Source organism: Cololabis saira, chromosome 23 (genome assembly GCF_033807715.1).
Source record: "Cololabis saira isolate AMF1-May2022 chromosome 23, fColSai1.1, whole genome shotgun sequence".
NCBI lineage: Eukaryota > Metazoa > Chordata > Actinopteri > Beloniformes > Belonidae > Cololabis > Cololabis saira.
The window spans coordinates 12,147,130-12,166,299 of record NC_084609.1 but is presented as its reverse complement, the minus strand read 5'-3'; the positions used below and the strand labels follow the sequence as shown (position 1 = coordinate 12,166,299).

The window sequence follows — 19,170 nt, the reverse complement described above, 5'->3', positions numbered from 1 at the left end:
TGATGTGAAATATACTTTAAAATCATAATACAGCGGAAACACATGGTCGTATTTCCTATATGTTAACATGAGCTAACAATTCCCGGTGCATAAAAGTGTCATCCACATATGTTAAACTGAAAATGTACAGAAGCGTGCAACATATTTACGAGTGTGTTTTTAATGTGATAGCTGTGCTGGTTCTTAAATAAATGTGCATGATGCATAACATTCTTCTGCATTCTTCAGGAGAGGAACTAAATCCTCAACAAATTGAGCACATTTTCATTTATTTATGATACAGTGCAGATTTTCTTTAGTTTGACTGTATAGTTGATTAAGAATTGTTTTACCCAACAACTGCCCAGTTACTTGTCGTGCAACTGCCCTCAAAGGCAAACACAACTAGTGTGATGGTGCTCTGTCTCTGCGACATTGCCATGAAACATTCCAGCAGCGGCTTGTATTTCATTAACTTACAAGGAAGCATGCAAGTTCAGAATGTCACACTCTGAGTTTCACATTAGGGTTTCTTTCTTCATGTAACGTTGGAATTTGAAAATGAAATGTGAAAAGAAAAAATTGCACGAATTACCTTTTATTTGACATAACAAAGTTAGATGAAAGTTCCGCACACTCACTATCGGCCCTCTTTTGCTGTATTTCGAGTGCGCAGATGCATTGGACCCCTGGAGCCACTAGGGGGCCCCCCAAGCTACAAGGTTAGCTTTATTATACAAAATTGGACGGAAATAAAATTCCCTGTCGCCATTTATAATATCAGTTTTTCTTTTTTCATAATTAAAGTCTACAAAGTCACAGTGTTTAAGGTTTTACTTGCAATTTTGTAGATATGCATAGAAACTGTTTCTGAACTTTCTCATGTGAATTAACAACCTAAATATCTTGAGTATTTTGTTTTTCTCAAAATTGTGACTTTAAAACATCACAGTTCTGAGTCATCTCTGACAAGATAATCAATTTATTTTATTAAATCAGAACCTCTGATTATTTTTCTTGCTAATTTGTGATTTTCTACAGTTAACAGTTGTTGTTTTTTTTTATCCATAAAACCATAAAAATTCGGAGGTTCCTTTTGCTGGATTACCCACAATCTGCAATGCGATCTACCTTCCCTGCAAATAATCCTAATTCCCTCTCCTACAAAATTAGCTAACCTGACCAAAAGTTGTTAGCCTGTGTTTATTTTTGTTGGCTTAACTTGTAGTTAAACTTTAGAGACACTAATTACTTTATTTTATTCTCTGGGTGCAACAGATTATTGCATCCCTGTGGGCAGTCTTAAAAGGCTCCCCTCCAGCACACTAGAGTTTTACAGAAGAGGGGGCCCTCAAAATGCTTGCAACACCCCTGCTCATCACTGTAGTAGACTATTGACACCACAAGAGAGAGCCGTTTCTTATGCACGCGACAGTCACAATGTCATAGTCAGCTGTTTGGTGTCTAACAACAAATATTAAAGAGCGGGATCTGAGATCTAAGAGCTTCGTCATCTCCGATGATCACGTTGAGCATCTGTCTACTGAAGTTACAGATTTTTAAACCTTTTCTCACGTTTGACGGGGATCACAGATACAATGATTAAAGTTTAACTGGAGTCTTTGGACAGTTAATCAGCCCTCAGCCAGCATCATCTCTTCTTCTTTTTGAGCACAGTTGGGAAATGAGGTGTGAGACACTGTAGGTTCAGATATGTACTGTTACCAGTGAGGAAACGTGTTATCTTTTCTGGACTGGATTTAACAAAAAAAACATTGGCAATGTTACAACTTCATGTCGTTGATATTTAGATTTTAATAAATTATTATATTAAATGGCTAACTGCGGAGTATACAGGTGACAAAATGTTCATTTTGGTTCAGCCTTTTTTGATTTATCAAGATGACTCAGGACAGTCACTTTAACATTCATTATAAAATCCTTGATTTATGGATTTATAATGAAATACAGTTAATTATCCTCCTAATTGTTACATGAAATGCATACTTAAACATATCTTCAAATGTAATTCCCTTAATAATAAACTTCAGGACACATGAAATGAAACTTTAAGAAAGGGTGGATATGAAGTCCAAAAGAGTTTGGATATTGAAAAGTGTGAATATAAACACAATCCTTCTTCTTTATCAGTCAGTGTACAGCTTGTACAGCTGGGATCACAGGAGACCAGTAGCTGCAGTTCTGGGAGAGAAATGTTGTCTCATTCTTGGCTAACAGCTGCTCAGTAGTCCTGGGTCTTCTATGTTTTGTTTCATAATGCATCGAATGCTTCAGTTGGTGAAACATCTGGACTTCAAGAAGGCCAGTTCAGCATCTGGGCTCTTCAGTATGAAGCCAAGCTTTTACAAAGGATGTGATAAGAACTTCAGCAGAGAGAAGACGAAAGCAGGTCTGGACCGTGTTTACATGTGGCTTATTCATGGCGTGATGAAGCTTTAACTGATGAAGGTTTAACTTGCATATATAATGCATCTGCCCATATAATAATTTACACTTCAGAATCATGCATTTCAGATTTTTTAAAGCACCCTCGAGCCTCGAGATCACCAAATCTTCAAATCGAACATTGATATTGGTGCCTGTCCCATGCACACTGAGATTTCTCCAGATAATGTAATATTCGATATTATGTATTTTGAAGGATAAGAAATTTAAATTTTACCCACAGTTTTTCTCTGAGGAGCATTTTGTGACATGGTTTCAATGTGAAAGACTGTTGAAGCATTGCCCATTTTGCTTCTAAGAAACTAAGAAAGTCATCATTACTTCTGAAAAAGTAAAAATGGGCAGTTATGCCTTTTTTTAATACACATTATCATCAATAACCCGTTGTCCAATAACTTAATTAGTTGCCAGATATCTTCCAGCTGTTTATTCTTACTTTTTTCACCTAACTCAACTAACTTTTTTCAACTAACTAAACTAAAACTAAACTTTTCACCAACTTGACTTGTTACTACCATCAAATTGAAGATTGTCATGAGTTATTTCTTCAGTTTAGAAAATATGAGTTTATGACATACGGTATGTAAATCATTGCATTGTGTGTTTTCTATTTTGTTCAGCTACAGTTTCACAATTGTTTTTGGAACTAGAGCTGTATTTATATGTAGAGATGTTAGAAAGGAGTCGTTTCTGTGTTTATCTTTAAAGTTTTTGTTCCTTCTTATTTCCCCTCTCACAGTGCAATTATTCATTTTCAAACTGTGTAAATATTAAGGTTTGGGGGTACGTTTGATCGTATATGTGTTTTTTTTTCTTGGCAAACTGCGCTAATACAAATTGTATCACCACAGGCAAGCTCAAGTAAATCTTTTATCTGTATATATATTCAAAATACCACCACACCACTGTTTATTTGAAGAATAAAAATATCTATCTTTCGTTCCACTTTCTTTTAAAAATTGATGAAGCTGTTCTCTCTGGATCTGCTACATAAAGCTGAACAACACTGTTAATGATCCACCCGTATAAGGCACAGTTTACTCGGTGTGGAACATTAAAAAAGACCTTATGAGCTGCAGTTAAAATAAAACATGCCAGAGGTCGTATTCATAACATGTTATAATCTTTGACAGAAGCGAGAGCTCGACCTTTTGCTGTTACTGTCCTGAGAATATGCTTCATTCAGTCAGTCTCACCAGCTCAGATAAAACAGCATTTCTCATTTGCATTAAAGTCGTCTGGAACTTTGCCTTTGTCTTTTTAGGCTTGGGAGACTTGCTCTAATTATCAATACTCATGAAATCTTTGGCTGCACTTTCAGATATGTTGCTATAGCTCACTAAAGTGGTTACCATCGCTGCTGGCTTTAATTTCAGTCTCCAATTCTACGTTAGGCCTTTTTGAGACCTCAGAAATCTTTTCGTAGGTCTTTTAACTATTGGGAGGAGTTCCACCTTCTTCGAGTGTGTGCACTGCAATAGCAGTGGCCAGTTTTAATCTATAGAAGTCCTTTTTATAGAAAAGGTTCTTCCAGGGTTGCAGCATATATCATAAACCACCACGCCAGACCTAACCAGGTCAGTCTGAAACTTTTTAGATGTCTCACCATTGAATCATTGAGTTCCATGTTCTGAAAGCTTCTATGTTTTATGACCGTAACATTTTTAATAGCTCTGCAAACCTTTCACTGTACTCTTTGAAATCTCTGTTTTTCAGTCCTATCATTTATGATAGCCTTCCACTGCCTTCTTTTCTTCAGCATAGAGATAAATAAACTTCAAACATTAGCAGTTAAAATGATGTAGAGGGGAATTATTTTTGAAGAACCCATTTAAAAATATTTATTAAACTAAATATTTTGGTTGCTAGACATTAATTATATATATACATATAAATTCAGAGCTGTCAATAATTCCCACCCACACTTACCAAAATTGAATGAAACCATAAAAACTCAGATATAATGAGAGACAACAAAACAGTCACTGTACACAAGCACATATATTTATTTATACAAATATACTATGTATAACAATTGCATATTAACAGTTTGTCTTTATTATTATCTTCACGGTCAGTACAGGACTTTCAGCGTCAAAATGCAAGTTAATTAAGAAAGAGTACCTGTGATTTAAAGATACAAAAAGGGTCTTATTAAGATGTACTTTTCGGCGTTAGTAAGGGGCATGTTATCATCTAACCAGAACCTTCAGGTACTTTGACACAAACGTTTGGCATTAAATTGGCCTCAATGTTAACATGTTATTTGGAGAGTGGTTTTGTTGTTATGTCGCAGCTCATATGTTAGCAGTATAGAAGGATTTACGACTCCTGGAATTTAATTGTGCAATAACACGGGGGGTTTAAAGTTGAAACCGACAACTTAAATTATTGTTTACTTTTAATGAACGCTCAAATCACTCGAAAGAAATTTTCAAGAAATTGTAACTTTTTCTCAGTGGAGAAAAACATTTGGTTTTCTTTGAGTATTTTTTTTTCCTTTACATTTTTGATTTGTTTTTGAATAAATAGAAGATAGAGAAGCCAAAGTGGTGAAGCCTGCATGGCTGAACAAACTTAGAAATAGCGCTGCTAGTAAGAAAGAAAAGAAAATCAGCAGTAAACACAAAGACTGACTGAAAAAACCACAACAAGGAGCGCTTAGCACCAAAGATGGAAACAAAACTGAACACAGATCGGGATGGAGCGATACTACTGGTTATTCACAAAAAAAACTGATTTCTGCGATAAAGAGGAAAAAATAAAAGGTAAAACATTCAGATCAGTCTCAGCACTTTTCACAATGATTGTCAAAACAAAATGCGAGAAACAAATCCACGTGATAGCATTCAGAGCTCATACAACTTTTTAATAATCTGCGTGTTTTAAAAATATTCCAAAGGACGGTAAAACTTCATGATAAATATATATTCAACCATAAACTATTCTAAAAAATAAAAGATAATGACAGCATCTATTTTCATTATATTCCCATAAAATAAAAGCTCATGACATTCTGTTTATCTGTCGGAACAGGACACATTAAGTAAATCTGAGGATTAATATATATATATACATATACATACTGTACATGTATATATTCAAAGTACATTTTAGTTGGGATTACCAAATAAACTCTTGGTGTGATCACAGTTTATTGCACCTTAACTCTACATGCTTCCTGTAAATCGATAATCTCTTCAAATGGCACAGAGAATTTGGACTCCGAAGCTGCCTGACAGTGCATGAGACCCGGTTTGTGGTACGGCGACCTACGTTTGCACATAACCTTGAATATGCACTGTATGTATATCCGTCATGAATTTAGAGGGGGGAAAAAATAAGAAAAAAAGGTAAAACTGAAGAACTGGGTGTTATTGCTAAATCTACAAGATACAAAATCTTTTCCTGCTACAATATATAAGGTAAAAAAGAGTTTATCCGAAACGGGACAAGAAATCAATGTTTGTTGATACGGAGACACAAGCACCAGTTCAATAATCAATAGAAACACCACTGTACAAATGATATTTATGGGGAAAAAATGGGGGAAAAAATAGTTTTCACTGTGTTATAGATGGAAGCAGAAGAAATGTAAAACGAAAAAAAACCCAACACAAACAAGAAAGGGAGACTCAGTAAAAGTTACAACAGAGGGGGTCAACTTATAAAAGGGAATATACAGTTGAACTGGACAGATTTCAATGTCCCTCACTCGTTTTTTCAAAGCACCAATTTCAGGACAAAAGCATTCTTTGTCTTTGCTCAGTAATCTGTGGTACACTGGAAGGGAGAGAGTATGCAAAATAGTCTTCTACTTGTCGGTTCTCCTCCCTGACGGAGCGATTCCTTTGGGATTCTCAACATAGATGGTCTTTAGGGATCCACCCTTTGCACTCCTTTACTTCTTCTTTTGCAGCAACCTGTTGATAGTAGGAAAAAAAGAGACAAACAAGCTGAGAGCAATGCCTTCACACTGGCTCACACTGTCAATCCTGATCCTCTATATATAACCGGGGCTGATGTTATGCTGTTCGGCTGCTCGTTCCCGTCACCTGAGTTGGCATTCTCTAAGTTGCCGAAGCAATTCTCCGTGGTGGGGATGCCAACTTTGATAAAACAAGATCCCTGCTCCGTTTCCTGCCTCGGGGCTTTGCTGCAGCACAAGCTCCTAAATACCTTCCCAAGCCACACTGTGCCAAGTCTAAGACAACAGATACACTTGAGGGGATTTAGCATCAAATGAGTAAGGCCACAGAGATTTTGGACACATGCCCGGATCCAATATCTCAGGGAAACGCTTGAACAATTAGAGGCGTCTGCGCCAAAATGGGGCTCAGCGGACTGATAATTGTCTATACTGCTTGAAAGACCTTCCCATTTTTACTCTGAAACTGTGAGTTTGCTTCATTTTGGCTGACACTTCAGAGCTTTTCCTCCCCTTCTATCATCTTCCAGCAAGGAATGACACTCAAGGCTGCGCCTACTTATCCACGCACCTCCAGAGCTGGGGCCGCAGATGTAATCTGTTTCGGCCTGAATTATTCACAGCCCTTACAACAGAACCGCTGGTAGAACACATAGGAAGGACTCGTATTTGCACAAAAGATACCGCCAGCTCAGTTTGCAGGAAATACCGCTGAGGTTTGGGGCTTTGTGTTGAGATGTGCTGCATATGCATGCGCCCTGCACAGCAAAGCAGACCATGGTGTATAAGACTGAAAAGGAAGAGCTGGACATGCTTCCACTTGGATTTCCTCCGTATAAACCCTTTTAATAGCAGTAAAATGTGATGAATGGTGTATGAATTGGTAACAACAAAAGAATGAAGCAAGTAGAAACCGAGTACTTTAAGCATGAGATTGGGGCAAGGGAAGGCCAATCTTCTAAGTTGTTTAGGTGATCATGTTCCACAACTGCATTGCTCCTTCTAATAATCCTGGTGACTATTGGAAATGCAGTTATATTTCTCGCCTCTTAAGCTACATGGCCTTAACCTGAAATAACAGCTGGAGATTTATTCCAGAATCTGGACAAACAATAACACAAACTGCTTTTTATTATTGTTCTTCTACAAAAAAAAGATAGTTCGTCCATTTCGCTCGAAAAACACACCGTTCAGCATCCATTTTGCCTGTCAGTCATTCTGTCTTATCTCGCGCAGACATCTGACTTCTTATGCTGCCTTCTCTGGCCAAAAATATTTGCATTAATGTCAATTTTATCACAAAAATGGGTTCTGAGGGCTATATATGGCCTGGAGGCCGGAGGTTCCCCCCAGTGACCCGCAGGTTGATATGAACCTGCAGTGACGAGTCTAACAAAAATATGCATAATGATATCCAGGTCGGGTTCGGTCGGGCTGATTAGAATAAATATTCCACTTAGAAAATGAATATTTAAACACAATTTGCTACATACGTCATAAATATAATTAAGCCATCCCTGGCTGATTGACAAGAAGATGCAGCACGCACTTTCCGCACAGGCGTAGGCGTGTGTAACATGAGGCAGGTGATGGAGACTGCAAGGGAAAAGTTGACGACAGGGGAATTGAAAACAAAAAGACACACAGATAGAAAAAGTCTGGGAAAAATACTTCCAGTGATAATTTCTATCACAGGAAAAGATAACCTGTTTTTCTTTTCTTCTGATGTCACTTTTCCAGCACTAGTTCTATCTGCTCGGGACTTTCACAGTGGAACAATCCCATCTGTGCTCCTCCCTCCCCTCACCCTTAAAGCAATGAAGCGCCTCACCTACGACATGTGGTTCTGCTGAGAGCTCAGGTTCTGTTGCTGCTGTTGCTGCATCAGGAGCTGCTGCTGCTGACGCCGCCGGGCCGTGCGGAGCTTCTCGAAGCGAGCCTCCATCTCCTCCAGCACCTTGGGGGTGTAGCGTACCACCAGCTTCACACTGTCCTTGGCCGCCTTCAAGAGCTCCACCGCTTTCTCGTGGTGTTCTCCTTCTACGCTCTGTAGGAGTTGCAGAGATGCAGAATGGGTGGAACTGTCAGGGGATTTATTCATCCTGTCTTGGTGCGAGGTTACACTTACTACCCCGTTGACAGACAAAAGCTGGTCCCCTCGCTTTAGTCCACCATGCCTTTCAGCCACACCTCCGGGAATGATGCGAGAGATGTATATGGGTGAGTTTTGCTCCTTGCCACCCATCACGTTGAAGCCCAGGCCTTCCTCCGTCTTGGGCAGCTCCACCACCCGAGGGTGGGAGTGACCTTCGCTGGCTGCGAAAGCTGCCACCGTGGCCTACAGGAACAAGGAAAAGGGTAAGACGGTGTTCTGTAATGAGGTTTCTGTGGAGGTGCAGCGCAGAAACAGAAAGACCTGGCCATTGATTATTAATGTCCTTTTTTTTCATTATAAAAACCCAGCAACTCTTCTTCAAAGCCTCGTGGTCTGTCTGAGCTTCTGGTCTCAGTATGAAGGAAGGAGCATTGTTAAATAAGGTATGCACCATCTCTTTTCAGCAGGGACGGCGATAAAGTGACAGGATTTAGTCAGAGCTGCAGATTTAGACTCCAAGTGAGAAGGTTTTTTGGGGGGGCTTTGGAAGCACACCTATTAAAATATCCAAGTTCACGGTTAGAGTAGCAGCCATATGCTTTCCCCCTAATGAATTTCAACCAGCTTTTCATTGAACCGCAAACCTTTTGCCTTCAGACAAAAGCATAGAGGAGCTTGTTAGCAAGGCTCAGGAACACTAGTGGTAGACGAACCAAGGAAAAAACCCTCTGTTTCCGCTGAACCACAGATGCACTTCAACAGGTGCTCTTGCTGTAAAGTCAGCATCATTTATCATACGTGGAAATGATTAACTCGATGAAGTATGTCTAGAATTTCTGCACATGTTCATGGTGAATGTCGGCTACAGATGAGTAGCTCCAAGCTTTGTATTCATACAACCCTTCAGATCTAATTTAACCTCTGCTCGGCTGCATCTGTTTTAATTTGGTTAATGTATCATGACCACTGCACCCTCTGATTCTTATTCCCTCATTCTGTCCTTCACCCTCTCTTTCTGTGCTGCTTCTCTTTCGCCCTTCCTGTCCCGCTGTGAAGCTAAACGGCAGCTCCTCAGCATGCACAACGCCGCCTCCCGGGCCTCACATCAGATCGACCTTCACAACTTCATCTGAGTTTCTGCAAACAAAAACATAATCTGGCAGATGGCAGAGACCTCTCAGACACAGGAGGGATTTTAAATGAAAAGCTTGCAAGAAATGGTACACTGTAGATTCTTGACAGTATCCTGCTGTATCTACTTTATATCAGACGTTTTTCCAGTTTTTCTAGTTGACAGTCCGCAGCTAAGCCAGCTTTGACCGTTAGCACTGCGGTCGAGTGGTCAATAATACAAATTTAATAGTGGAAACTGTATTTTTAAAAGGGAGAAAAATAAAGTTTCAAAGTTCAAGTCATGTCTGTTACTTCTTAGAAAAGAAAAAAAAAACTTCTCCAGCTTGGAAACAGTCAACATTTCTTTGAAGACTGGAACACTATGCTATTACATTTCATAAAAAGACATCCAGAATATCAAATAATGTTTCAAAGCAGCACAACGTAACTTTCAGCTTTTGTTGAGTTTGGCGGCTCCTTTGGACAAAAGTGGTAGTGCTTTACCAGTAGTGTGGAAGGTTTCCTACCATCCACCTCGAAGTTACATAGTGCCAGTGAAGGCGATACAGACCCCAGACCATGACAGAGGTGTCATTAAACCTGTTGTAAGTTGATGTACCATCACAATGACTCTGGAAATATTATATTAAGGTGGAAAAGTTACATTGTGCTGCTTTAAATCACATGTCTTTGCATTTGGAGAAAAAACTCTGAACCTTAATACTGCTCTTTTACGTACATTTAACTCTCAAAACGTAGGAAGCTGAATTTCATGAAGCAGCCACGACATTTTGTCGTGAATCTGGTATTCCAACCTCATTCCAATGGTCCAATGGTTTCTGAGATACAGTGCATGATGACATTGTAGTACCTCCTCTACACCAATGGTAATGTTCATTTCATTTTCATTTAATTTATTTTTATTTGTTATAGAGGGATAGAGGCACCCAATTGTAGCCAAAAGGCTGATGTTAGATGTTTATTTCTGAAATGTATGTGTGCATGCATGGACGTAGGAGATGGACCCAGTCCACCAAGGTTCCAAAAGGGAGACAATTTTTTCCCCCTAGTTTTTGCTTAACATTTTTTAAGTTAATTCAGATGGAATTCAGGTAGCTAACCTCTTGATTTGGCTTAAAAACATACCTTATCACCTAAAAAAAAAAATCATCATTTGTAGTCTCTGACTTTGAAAATCTTCTAAGAGTAGAAAAAGTGCCTAGCTTTGAACCGAATAGCCTACGGTTACCATAAATATCTTGAAAATCAGTTTACCCTAGTCTAGAGCTAGTTTGGACAACTGTACAGTGTTAAAACCAACCTCTATCAACAAGTAAGAACGTTACTGTGTTACTTGAGGGATTTCTTCATCCCTTTTGTCCCTTAAATTATGTCAGATCTTCAAGTAGGAAGCTAATGTCATAAAGAGATAAGCCAAGCCTAAAACCCTGCTGGAAACCTTCTCTTAATAGTCAGAAACAGATTAACAACACAACCCCTGGCCTTTTACATTATGTGTACACACTAAACTAATTAAATATGAGATGTAAACTTGAGACTGGTATAGAGAATGCTTTTGTTATTGCTATCTCACTTCTTCCAAGCCGAAGCTTTCTATAGCCTGCCCCATAGTCTATATTGGATGGTATTTTAATCTAAAAAGGACAAAAGAATTGCTTGTACCCTTTTTATTTTATTGTGTTTGTGTACAGAAAAAAAGTAATTACTAAGTTTTAAAATGCTGGAGGGTGTAGTTTAAAACTTCTGACGGAGCTAACACTTGGCTTACAGCCATTATGCTAATCTAAGCTAATTTAAGGTAATCACCTCTTGGCTATGACTCTTTCTTTAATGGATGTAAGAGCTGTATTGGTTTTTGTTTTCCAAAAAAGTGAAAAGGTGTACTTATAATGAGTATTTATTCAGCTGAATGTTAAGTTGCAGGTTATAACAGGCTTCACAGTGTTGTACCTAATAGCTACGTTAAAGAATATCAACTAAAGAGCTCGTGAGCAGCTCTCAACATTTGAAGCCTCATGCAGTCTGAATGTATTATACCCCAAAACACACTTCCTTTGTGTTTGTCATCCTTTCCTATTCACATCCTCCATCAACTCTAATGTGCTGAAAAGGAGAAGACTGTGCTGGGCACAGAGTCAAGGAAGGACAGAGAGGAAAAGTGCTCTCATCTCATTTCTTCCTCACATCCTCTTCCTCCTCTTCACATGATGTAAAGCAGGTCTTCTCTCCACATCCCTTTTCTTACATATAGGCCTAAGCTTATTACAGGGGCCCTGGATAGCTCAGTGGGTTGAGCCGGCGCCATTTGTAGAGGCTGTAGTCCTCATGTAGGCAGCGCAGGTTCGAGTCCCGGCCTGTCGCCCTGTACTGCAATGTTTCCCCCCCTCTCTAACTGTTTCCTGTCCACCTACTTTCTCAATTAAAGGAGCATGAGGCTCCTTTTAAGAAATGAGACTCTCTAGCGCCACCCTTCTCCATGACGGCCGTCGGGGGTACTGCAGCCAACAGTGAAGCCGGCACGGGAGAACGGGGAGAACGCGCATGCAGCGTCATGTGACGTCACATCCGCAGCCCAGCGCGGGAAATTCGGGACCAAATTGCAGCACATTTTGCAGCACACAGCCTGTTCAAGGCAACGGAAAGATACACTAGAGGAATCATTCTTTTGGGTTTGGAACGCTTCATCTGACATTATTACTAGAAAACTTAAAATGTGTACGGATTTTTTTCATAAATCCTGGCTCCATCCTGCCTCAAGCTCCTTTAAAGGCCACTAGTGCCACAAAAACCTTTATTTATACATTAAAAAAGCCTAGTGCAAGTGCTGATGAAAAAGGTGCGCTTATATCAATAGGGAACAAATGTAAGTCTTCTGCCATCATTTGCACGATTTCAACTTGAGTTAATACTTCACTTATGATGTTTTCATTGTTACTATGGAGTAAATGTAAAAAGAATCAAATACAAATTTAAAGATTACGTATCAGAGAAGGTCCAAAAATGTCATTTAGAAATCCATATCCATCTTTTGACAAATGAGACATTTAGCTTCCTCACTGCTGAGGATTTGGTATTATTTCTGGTGAAATCTTTGCGTAGATAAAAACTTTGTTCGAGCTTTATGAATGATAGTTCTTTTATTACCCAAATCCCATTCAAACAGCCAACTGAAATATTCTGTCACCTTGAAATGGTGTGTATGTGCATGAAGCTTAAATTAGTAAAATGATCAATTTTACTACAAAAGAGAACGATTGAACTGTCAAAGGCAGAAATGTTCAGAAATGGGTTTAATTCCCAGTTATGTGAGCCAACATTTTTGTGAGAATGTGGTACGTCATAACAGCCTGGCCAGCCATCTCAGTTATTTATCTCTTTGACACCAAGGATTATGCTGGTTCCTTTGAATTTTACTTTGATTTCCAGGAGCCAGAGCGAACAGATGCAGAAGAAACTGCCTCTGGATACCAATGAATAGTCCACACATCATGCGGTGCAGGCAGGATGACAGCCAGACTAAAAACCAACCAAAAGACATCTAAAATGGCTCTTAAAACACAGATCCTTGGATGTTTCTGTATATGAATCATCACATCTAAACCCCCCCACCCTGTAGTGATTGGTTTGATAAGTTATAGACCAGCTGATATGCCCATGATTGGTACCAGAGCCATTTCATGGGGGACAATTTTCATTATTTAAATGACTGTGGCTGGCCAGGTTCTGGTTTCTGTTTTTTTTTATTGCGTCAGCAAAATTTGAAATATTGCCATCTTAAAACTGATAATTATATGATCAAATGAGGCAGACAGAGCTGTAATTATACACACTTTTGAAACTTGACATGTGTAACGACAGCGACCAGCAAACCTTTCTTCATTTAATGTATAGTTGATATAAAAATGTACTTAATAGCTAAATCTGTGAGGTCTAAAGTGCTTATTTTCAGTCACAGGAAGGCAGCCAGTCTTTTAACCTGGCTAGATCACCAAGGAAACTTACATTGAACTCTTAACCTGCTAAGGGGTGCATTTTTGTGTTCAGAGTTTTGGATTGAAACGTCTGTAAAATCCAGTAAAACCCACCGATTCTGTTCAGCATTATTGAACAGCCTTCAAATGTCTGTTAGAGTGTTGATGTCTCACATCTCACATGTCAAATGACTGACAGATGGTCAGTAATTCAAGTCAGTGCATTCACACACTGCTTTTATTTTATTTTGCATTTATTTCCATTATTGTTCAGCAGTGAATCTATTAAAGTTAGTCACTGGTCCTGCAAACATTTCAACCTAAACCAAAATCAAGCCTTTTCACCAAAAACTGATGCTGAATTAAGAACTGAAGATGCAAATTCTCAGCTGTAGATTGCATCAAACATCCAAGCCTGCTGAGCTGCACGTTATGTCACCAAAGAAACATGGATGTTGCAGTTAAACAAGCTGCAAACTATGTTTCATGTTACCATGGGAACCATGAAGAAAGAATAGGATGTGCTTCTATTTCACTTTCTCCTGGTTTACAGACAAGTCTGTTCTACACAGCTGATGCTGAATGTACAAGTACCGGTACATCAAGGGATAATCAGTTAAAATGATAACATTTATCACCTGACAGCGTCAGATACACATGCACTTCAAGAAAATTAAATGGTAAATTTATGAGTGTTCTGAGGAGATGCACCACATGAACAATAGCATTGATAATGGATCGTTTCATGCAGCATAGACTTTAGAAACTCATTACTTTGCACGAATGTTACTACCAATTTTGCCAGAGTTGCTCCCTTGTGTGAATTCCAGCACGGTTTTTATGATTTTTAGAGCGAGTGAGCGTACAACAAAGCCTGCAGCAGAAAGCTGGGGTCAACAGATTCAGCAGATGATCACCATCAAAGTCCCATTCATCTCTGGTCATTGTGACACCAAGTGCAATCCAAAAAAAGTGAAACATTGCAGGAAATATGAAGATAAATCAGAATAGAAAAGAAAAAAAGACAAAAGACAAAAATATAGCACATTAAAACAATTGAAACAAAAAAGGGTAACAAAAACTAACAAAGGAAAAGACTTAGGCTGATGGGGCAATATTTGCAGTATTTTGATTTGGCCAAATGTTCCGTTTTGTGAGTTGGGCATCACAGGATTACATGAAAAACAAACAAAAAAAACCCCTTGTAAAATGCTACATCATCATCAAATAATGGTTTCAAGATTATATCTGGGACCCAAGTCCCCTGTGCTTCTTCCTGGGCTGCAGTGTTTTGAACTCTGTTTCCTTATACCTCTGATTGAAATTCAATGCATTTAGAAAGCAAAGGCTTTGTTTATGTGGATGTATTTGTGTGGTGGGTGTTCCTGGTCATCAGCCCACATACCTCTATTCCATTTACTCAGAAACTCAGCAGTGTTGCAGTGTTGATTTTTCATTAATTTCTCACTACTGTGTCAGCCAGCGTTCCTTGGCCTGCTTGCATCTTCCGTGAGCTCTCATTCCTTTTGTCTCTTAGATTAATCCTGTCCTATCTGTGCTGCAGGTCCACAGTACTGGTGTCTCTTTGCCATCCAGCGGGTTATCTTTCCTGTTTTCACTTCACTCAGCCCAGCGTGACCAGCAGCCAGCCTGCCTGCTTCACATTCAGCCAGCACCACTCACTCCCACCATCCTCCCTTCACCGCCAGCCGCAATCTCTCCCCAGCCTTCCGCCTTCACTTACCTTTATCTTTATCTTTATCTCCACTAACACTCTGGCCTCTCCTGAGTACTTGCAATAAATCTGCTTTATTCACTCTTTGTGTTCTGCATTCGGATTGTCAGTATTGATCGCAGCAACAGGAGCCATTACTGGTGATTTTTAGCAGAATGTTTTCTTGTCCAGTCAACATTTATCATTTGAGGGAATGGGGATAATATTTGCAAGTTTTGATATTGTTTTATTTGTTTTTAAGTGATGAAAAAGAGCCGGAATCCTCAGTAGATAGTGAGAAGCTGTAGCGTATTTCCCTTCTGTTATATTATTCCCTTCCATATGCTTATTGCAAGCAAGGGGGAAAGAAATAATGTATTTTTTCACATTAAAGTGTTCCCTTTTCCAAATGCTCATTCCTTCAGCAAGCTGGAGTAGCTAACCCGTGAAAAGGCAATCATTTTCTACATGCATAGTGGTCAGGATTAACTATTAATAATATATAAGGACTGAGTGTCAAAAATACAACTATGCCAATCAGAAGCTGAAGGGCAATTTGTTTTTTTGACATCTTGAAACTCATAAAATTTCCTTTTCACTCTTCTCAAACTAGCTGCTAATTTATCTGTAGACTGCCGGTTATTTACACGTGTGGGCCCATTTTTAACGTGGGCCACATTTTCAACACATTAATGTTATGATAAAGACTATAAAACTTCCAAAAAGAGTATGTGCAGGATTCAGAGACATCTTGTGGCCACAGTGCAGATTGCAAGCGAGTGGACGTAGGGTCGTTTTTGCCAGCCCTTTAAAAAGGTTTTATGTCTCTGCATATTTAGATTTAGGCAACATAACTCTCTGATAAGGTAGAAAGAAAATATTGTTTGAGTTAAATATTCTCTGAAGCATTTGCTGGAAGGTCTTTCAAAGAGCCTTTAATAGGTTTAACCTATTATGCTAATATCTGTGTGGCCTTCTTGTAAAAGTACCTTGTTTTCCATAATTAATGAATTAATTCTTGTTCTCTCAGACTCCTTATCTGAGTCTGAGAGTCTCCTGCTGTGGGTCCTTGTCATGTTGTTGAGTTGAGTTGAGTTTTTGACCTTAGAACAATCAAAATCGCTGCTGCTTCAGTTGCTTCAGGTGTGGACTTTGTCTTTTGTGTGCGTCCGATAAATATGGTTTCAACATTTAGGCACTGTTACCGTCTGCAATGTTAAAGTACACAAATCGAGTAGAACTAGCTTAAGTGAACACAAAGCACAGCTAAAAGTGTTTTTTGGGTTAGATCCTTCCATAAATTAATGATGAATTACACATGTGAAGTTGGCAGTTGGCTTTTAGAGCTCGAACTTCTGCTTTTGATCAGTTATTCTCACAGGTTTTAATAGGGGCCGTTAAAAAGAGAAAAGATACGTAATTGTTATTATCTGCCTTGGCCAGAGAAAGAGATGGAAATGGCATAACTGGGTCATGTGATTTCCTGATAATTCACCACTTTCAGCATTGATAATTGAGGATTTCTGACTATCAGAAGCTCTCACCTTAGCTGTGGCCCTTGCTTGGTACTCCGGACAGCCATTCACTGTAATTGTTTCATGCATGTACTGGTAAACCTGAAGAAAATGAAGAGAGACAAGTGTTATAATTGCACATTGTTGGAATACATAATCCCTCCCCAGCTCATTTCCATAGTCAAATAATAGCGTTCCTTCACAGCTGGCTGCACAGACTCATACTTCACTGTAACACGCTGACTTACAGGAATATAGGACAATATACTGCCACTAGAAACATTGGAAAGTAACCCTCGAAAAAGTAAGTGATGGTGCTTAAATCTTCTCGAATACAATAAGATTATAATATAGATGGTTTTCATGATGGCTTTTTGCAAAGACACCATTACCATTGTAGTCCTTAAGATATTTCAAAGCCTTGATGTTAGTTACAGCCTATTTCAGCTGTTCTGTATGTTTATAGCATCTTTGCATGTGTATAATAGTTTATATACTGTATATAAAAAACAAGCAAGAAAATCTAACAACCTCTGATCTGGCCCTGACTTTTGGAAACAAACCAAACAAATCTTGACAGGAGGCTGTAAAACCACTGAGACCGATTTGCTGCTGTGAGAAATTGGGCAGCTTTATATCAAGTTGGGTAAAAAAGAAAAAAAAGAACAACTTGTTTGCTGAAGCAGATAGAAACGGTGCAGACATCTGACCTTTCCCGTTAAGACGTGGCTTTTAAGGACACCTTACAACTGAATTTGTTGAAAGGATAAAACCTAGACAAAGGCTGTTAGATGATGAGTTGTTCGAGTCAATATACTGTAAGATGAAACTACCTTTTTCTGTATCTCCACCAAACTAGTGCAGAGTCAGATATTGCCATATTTTGGTAATATAACTGAAATAATTGCTGTCAGACATCCGCAGCATTGCTACTATCAGAAAATGGACTGTGTGGGAATACAGAGGTTTAAAATGATGGATGTACTAGTGGTAAAAAGTCATAGATAAAAGGTTTCATGCTGAGCTGGTGCAACTTAGCTCAAGCAAACATAAATTACAGGAAAAGGGGAAAGCAAACACATATAGTTGTTTTAATGAGGCATTAACAGCGTTTGTGGGTTATCGAGCAAATGAGAACTCAAATTTTAATGAGACTAATGAGAGTGAACATTTTTTCAAACAAAAAAAAAAGAAGAGGAAGACAGACATCTCCTGTGAGAGGGTTATTAGATCTGTGTCTCAGAAATGAATGCTAATTATCTGTTTCTGCCAACAAGTGGATGTGTCTCATCAAAGCTGAGCAGCGTGATGGAAGCCAACATATCAGGTGGATCTAACGTGCAACGCTGCAAATCTCCCGCCGCTCTGAACCATCAAAGGCGTGTATACTTTCAGGATATGAACCTTGAGATGTTTGTATGTAGAGACCTGAGAATGGGAGAAAAACATATCCCCAGGCTTCTGTTTGGCTTGTTTTCTCATGAATCTCAAAGACCAAATGAGCGGCTTTTGGGGTTCACAGCTCCACATTTGAGACTGCAATTCGCTTCTGTGCATTCCACACACGCACTCAAGTCCACATGTTACCTTCTTCCACTTCTGCACTTTTTGAGGCTGAACGGTTTTTTAAATGGCGCAAAAAGGCTTTATTCCCTTCCCTCTACATTTGGAGTGGCTTCTTGTTTCCCTAATTTATATTTGTCCTTAAACACTACTACAAATTGTGTTTATCCACTTTGCACCTGTCTCTACCGCTTAGAATTGTCAGCCTTTTGGGCGTTCAAACCTTGGTCTCTCTTATGTAAATGTTTGGTAATGGCTCAATTCAAACCTGACGGGAGTGTTATGGATCGAGCTGCTGCGCTCACACAATACTTGGCACATGCCGAACGGAAGAAAATCAGTACGGCTAAAAAGTAATGACACCAAGAAAAAGATATTTTTAAGGCTCTCGTGGGGTGCATTAGTGATGCACTTTGAAATAGCCACCGACTCAGTTAATGAGGAAATCTTCCCATCATTCAGCCGCCTCCTGTTTTCTATATGCAGTACATCATTTAGGGGAATAAAACTGCAACTCCTCTGCAAATTTTAAACATGTGGGTTGACTGAGAATTACTTGGGGATTTTTTTTTACTGTCCTTGAGGCTCAGCTGGCCTATTTTATACACTGTATGTTATGTAAAAGATAAATAAATAAATACAATCTCAAGGCTTCTCTTGTAAAAAGGAGTTACTTATGAAATGATTAAGCTGTCAGAAAGTTTGTTTCATGAAAGTTTCCGAAAGTTAAATAAATGAAAAACAGTTATACTGTATTAAAAATAATAATAAAAAAAAAATGTCTTTAATAGGCTTTGGAAAATCTA

The 19,170-nt window shown here is 38.9% G+C and overlaps 1 protein-coding gene across 2 annotated transcripts in view; it reads right to left on the bottom strand.

Annotated features, from left to right (window-relative positions):
* Positions 1 to 4,433: 4,433 nt before the first annotated feature.
* lin7a (lin-7 homolog A (C. elegans)) overlaps positions 4,434 to 19,170 on the bottom strand; it is a 46,086-nt gene continuing 31,349 nt past the window's right edge. The window contains exons 3-6 of one of the 2 annotated variants that reach the window (XM_061714775.1): positions 16,832 to 16,903; positions 8,502 to 8,711; positions 8,205 to 8,420; positions 4,434 to 6,368 (exon numbers count right to left, since the gene is read on the bottom strand). In XM_061714775.1, the coding sequence (XP_061570759.1) occupies positions 8,205 to 8,420; positions 8,502 to 8,711; positions 16,832 to 16,903 (498 nt within the window). In that variant the 3' untranslated portion in view covers positions 4,434 to 6,368. The remainder of the gene's footprint in view (positions 6,369 to 8,204; positions 8,421 to 8,501; positions 8,712 to 16,831; positions 16,904 to 19,170) is intronic. The other variant, XM_061714773.1, reaches the window with a different exon arrangement.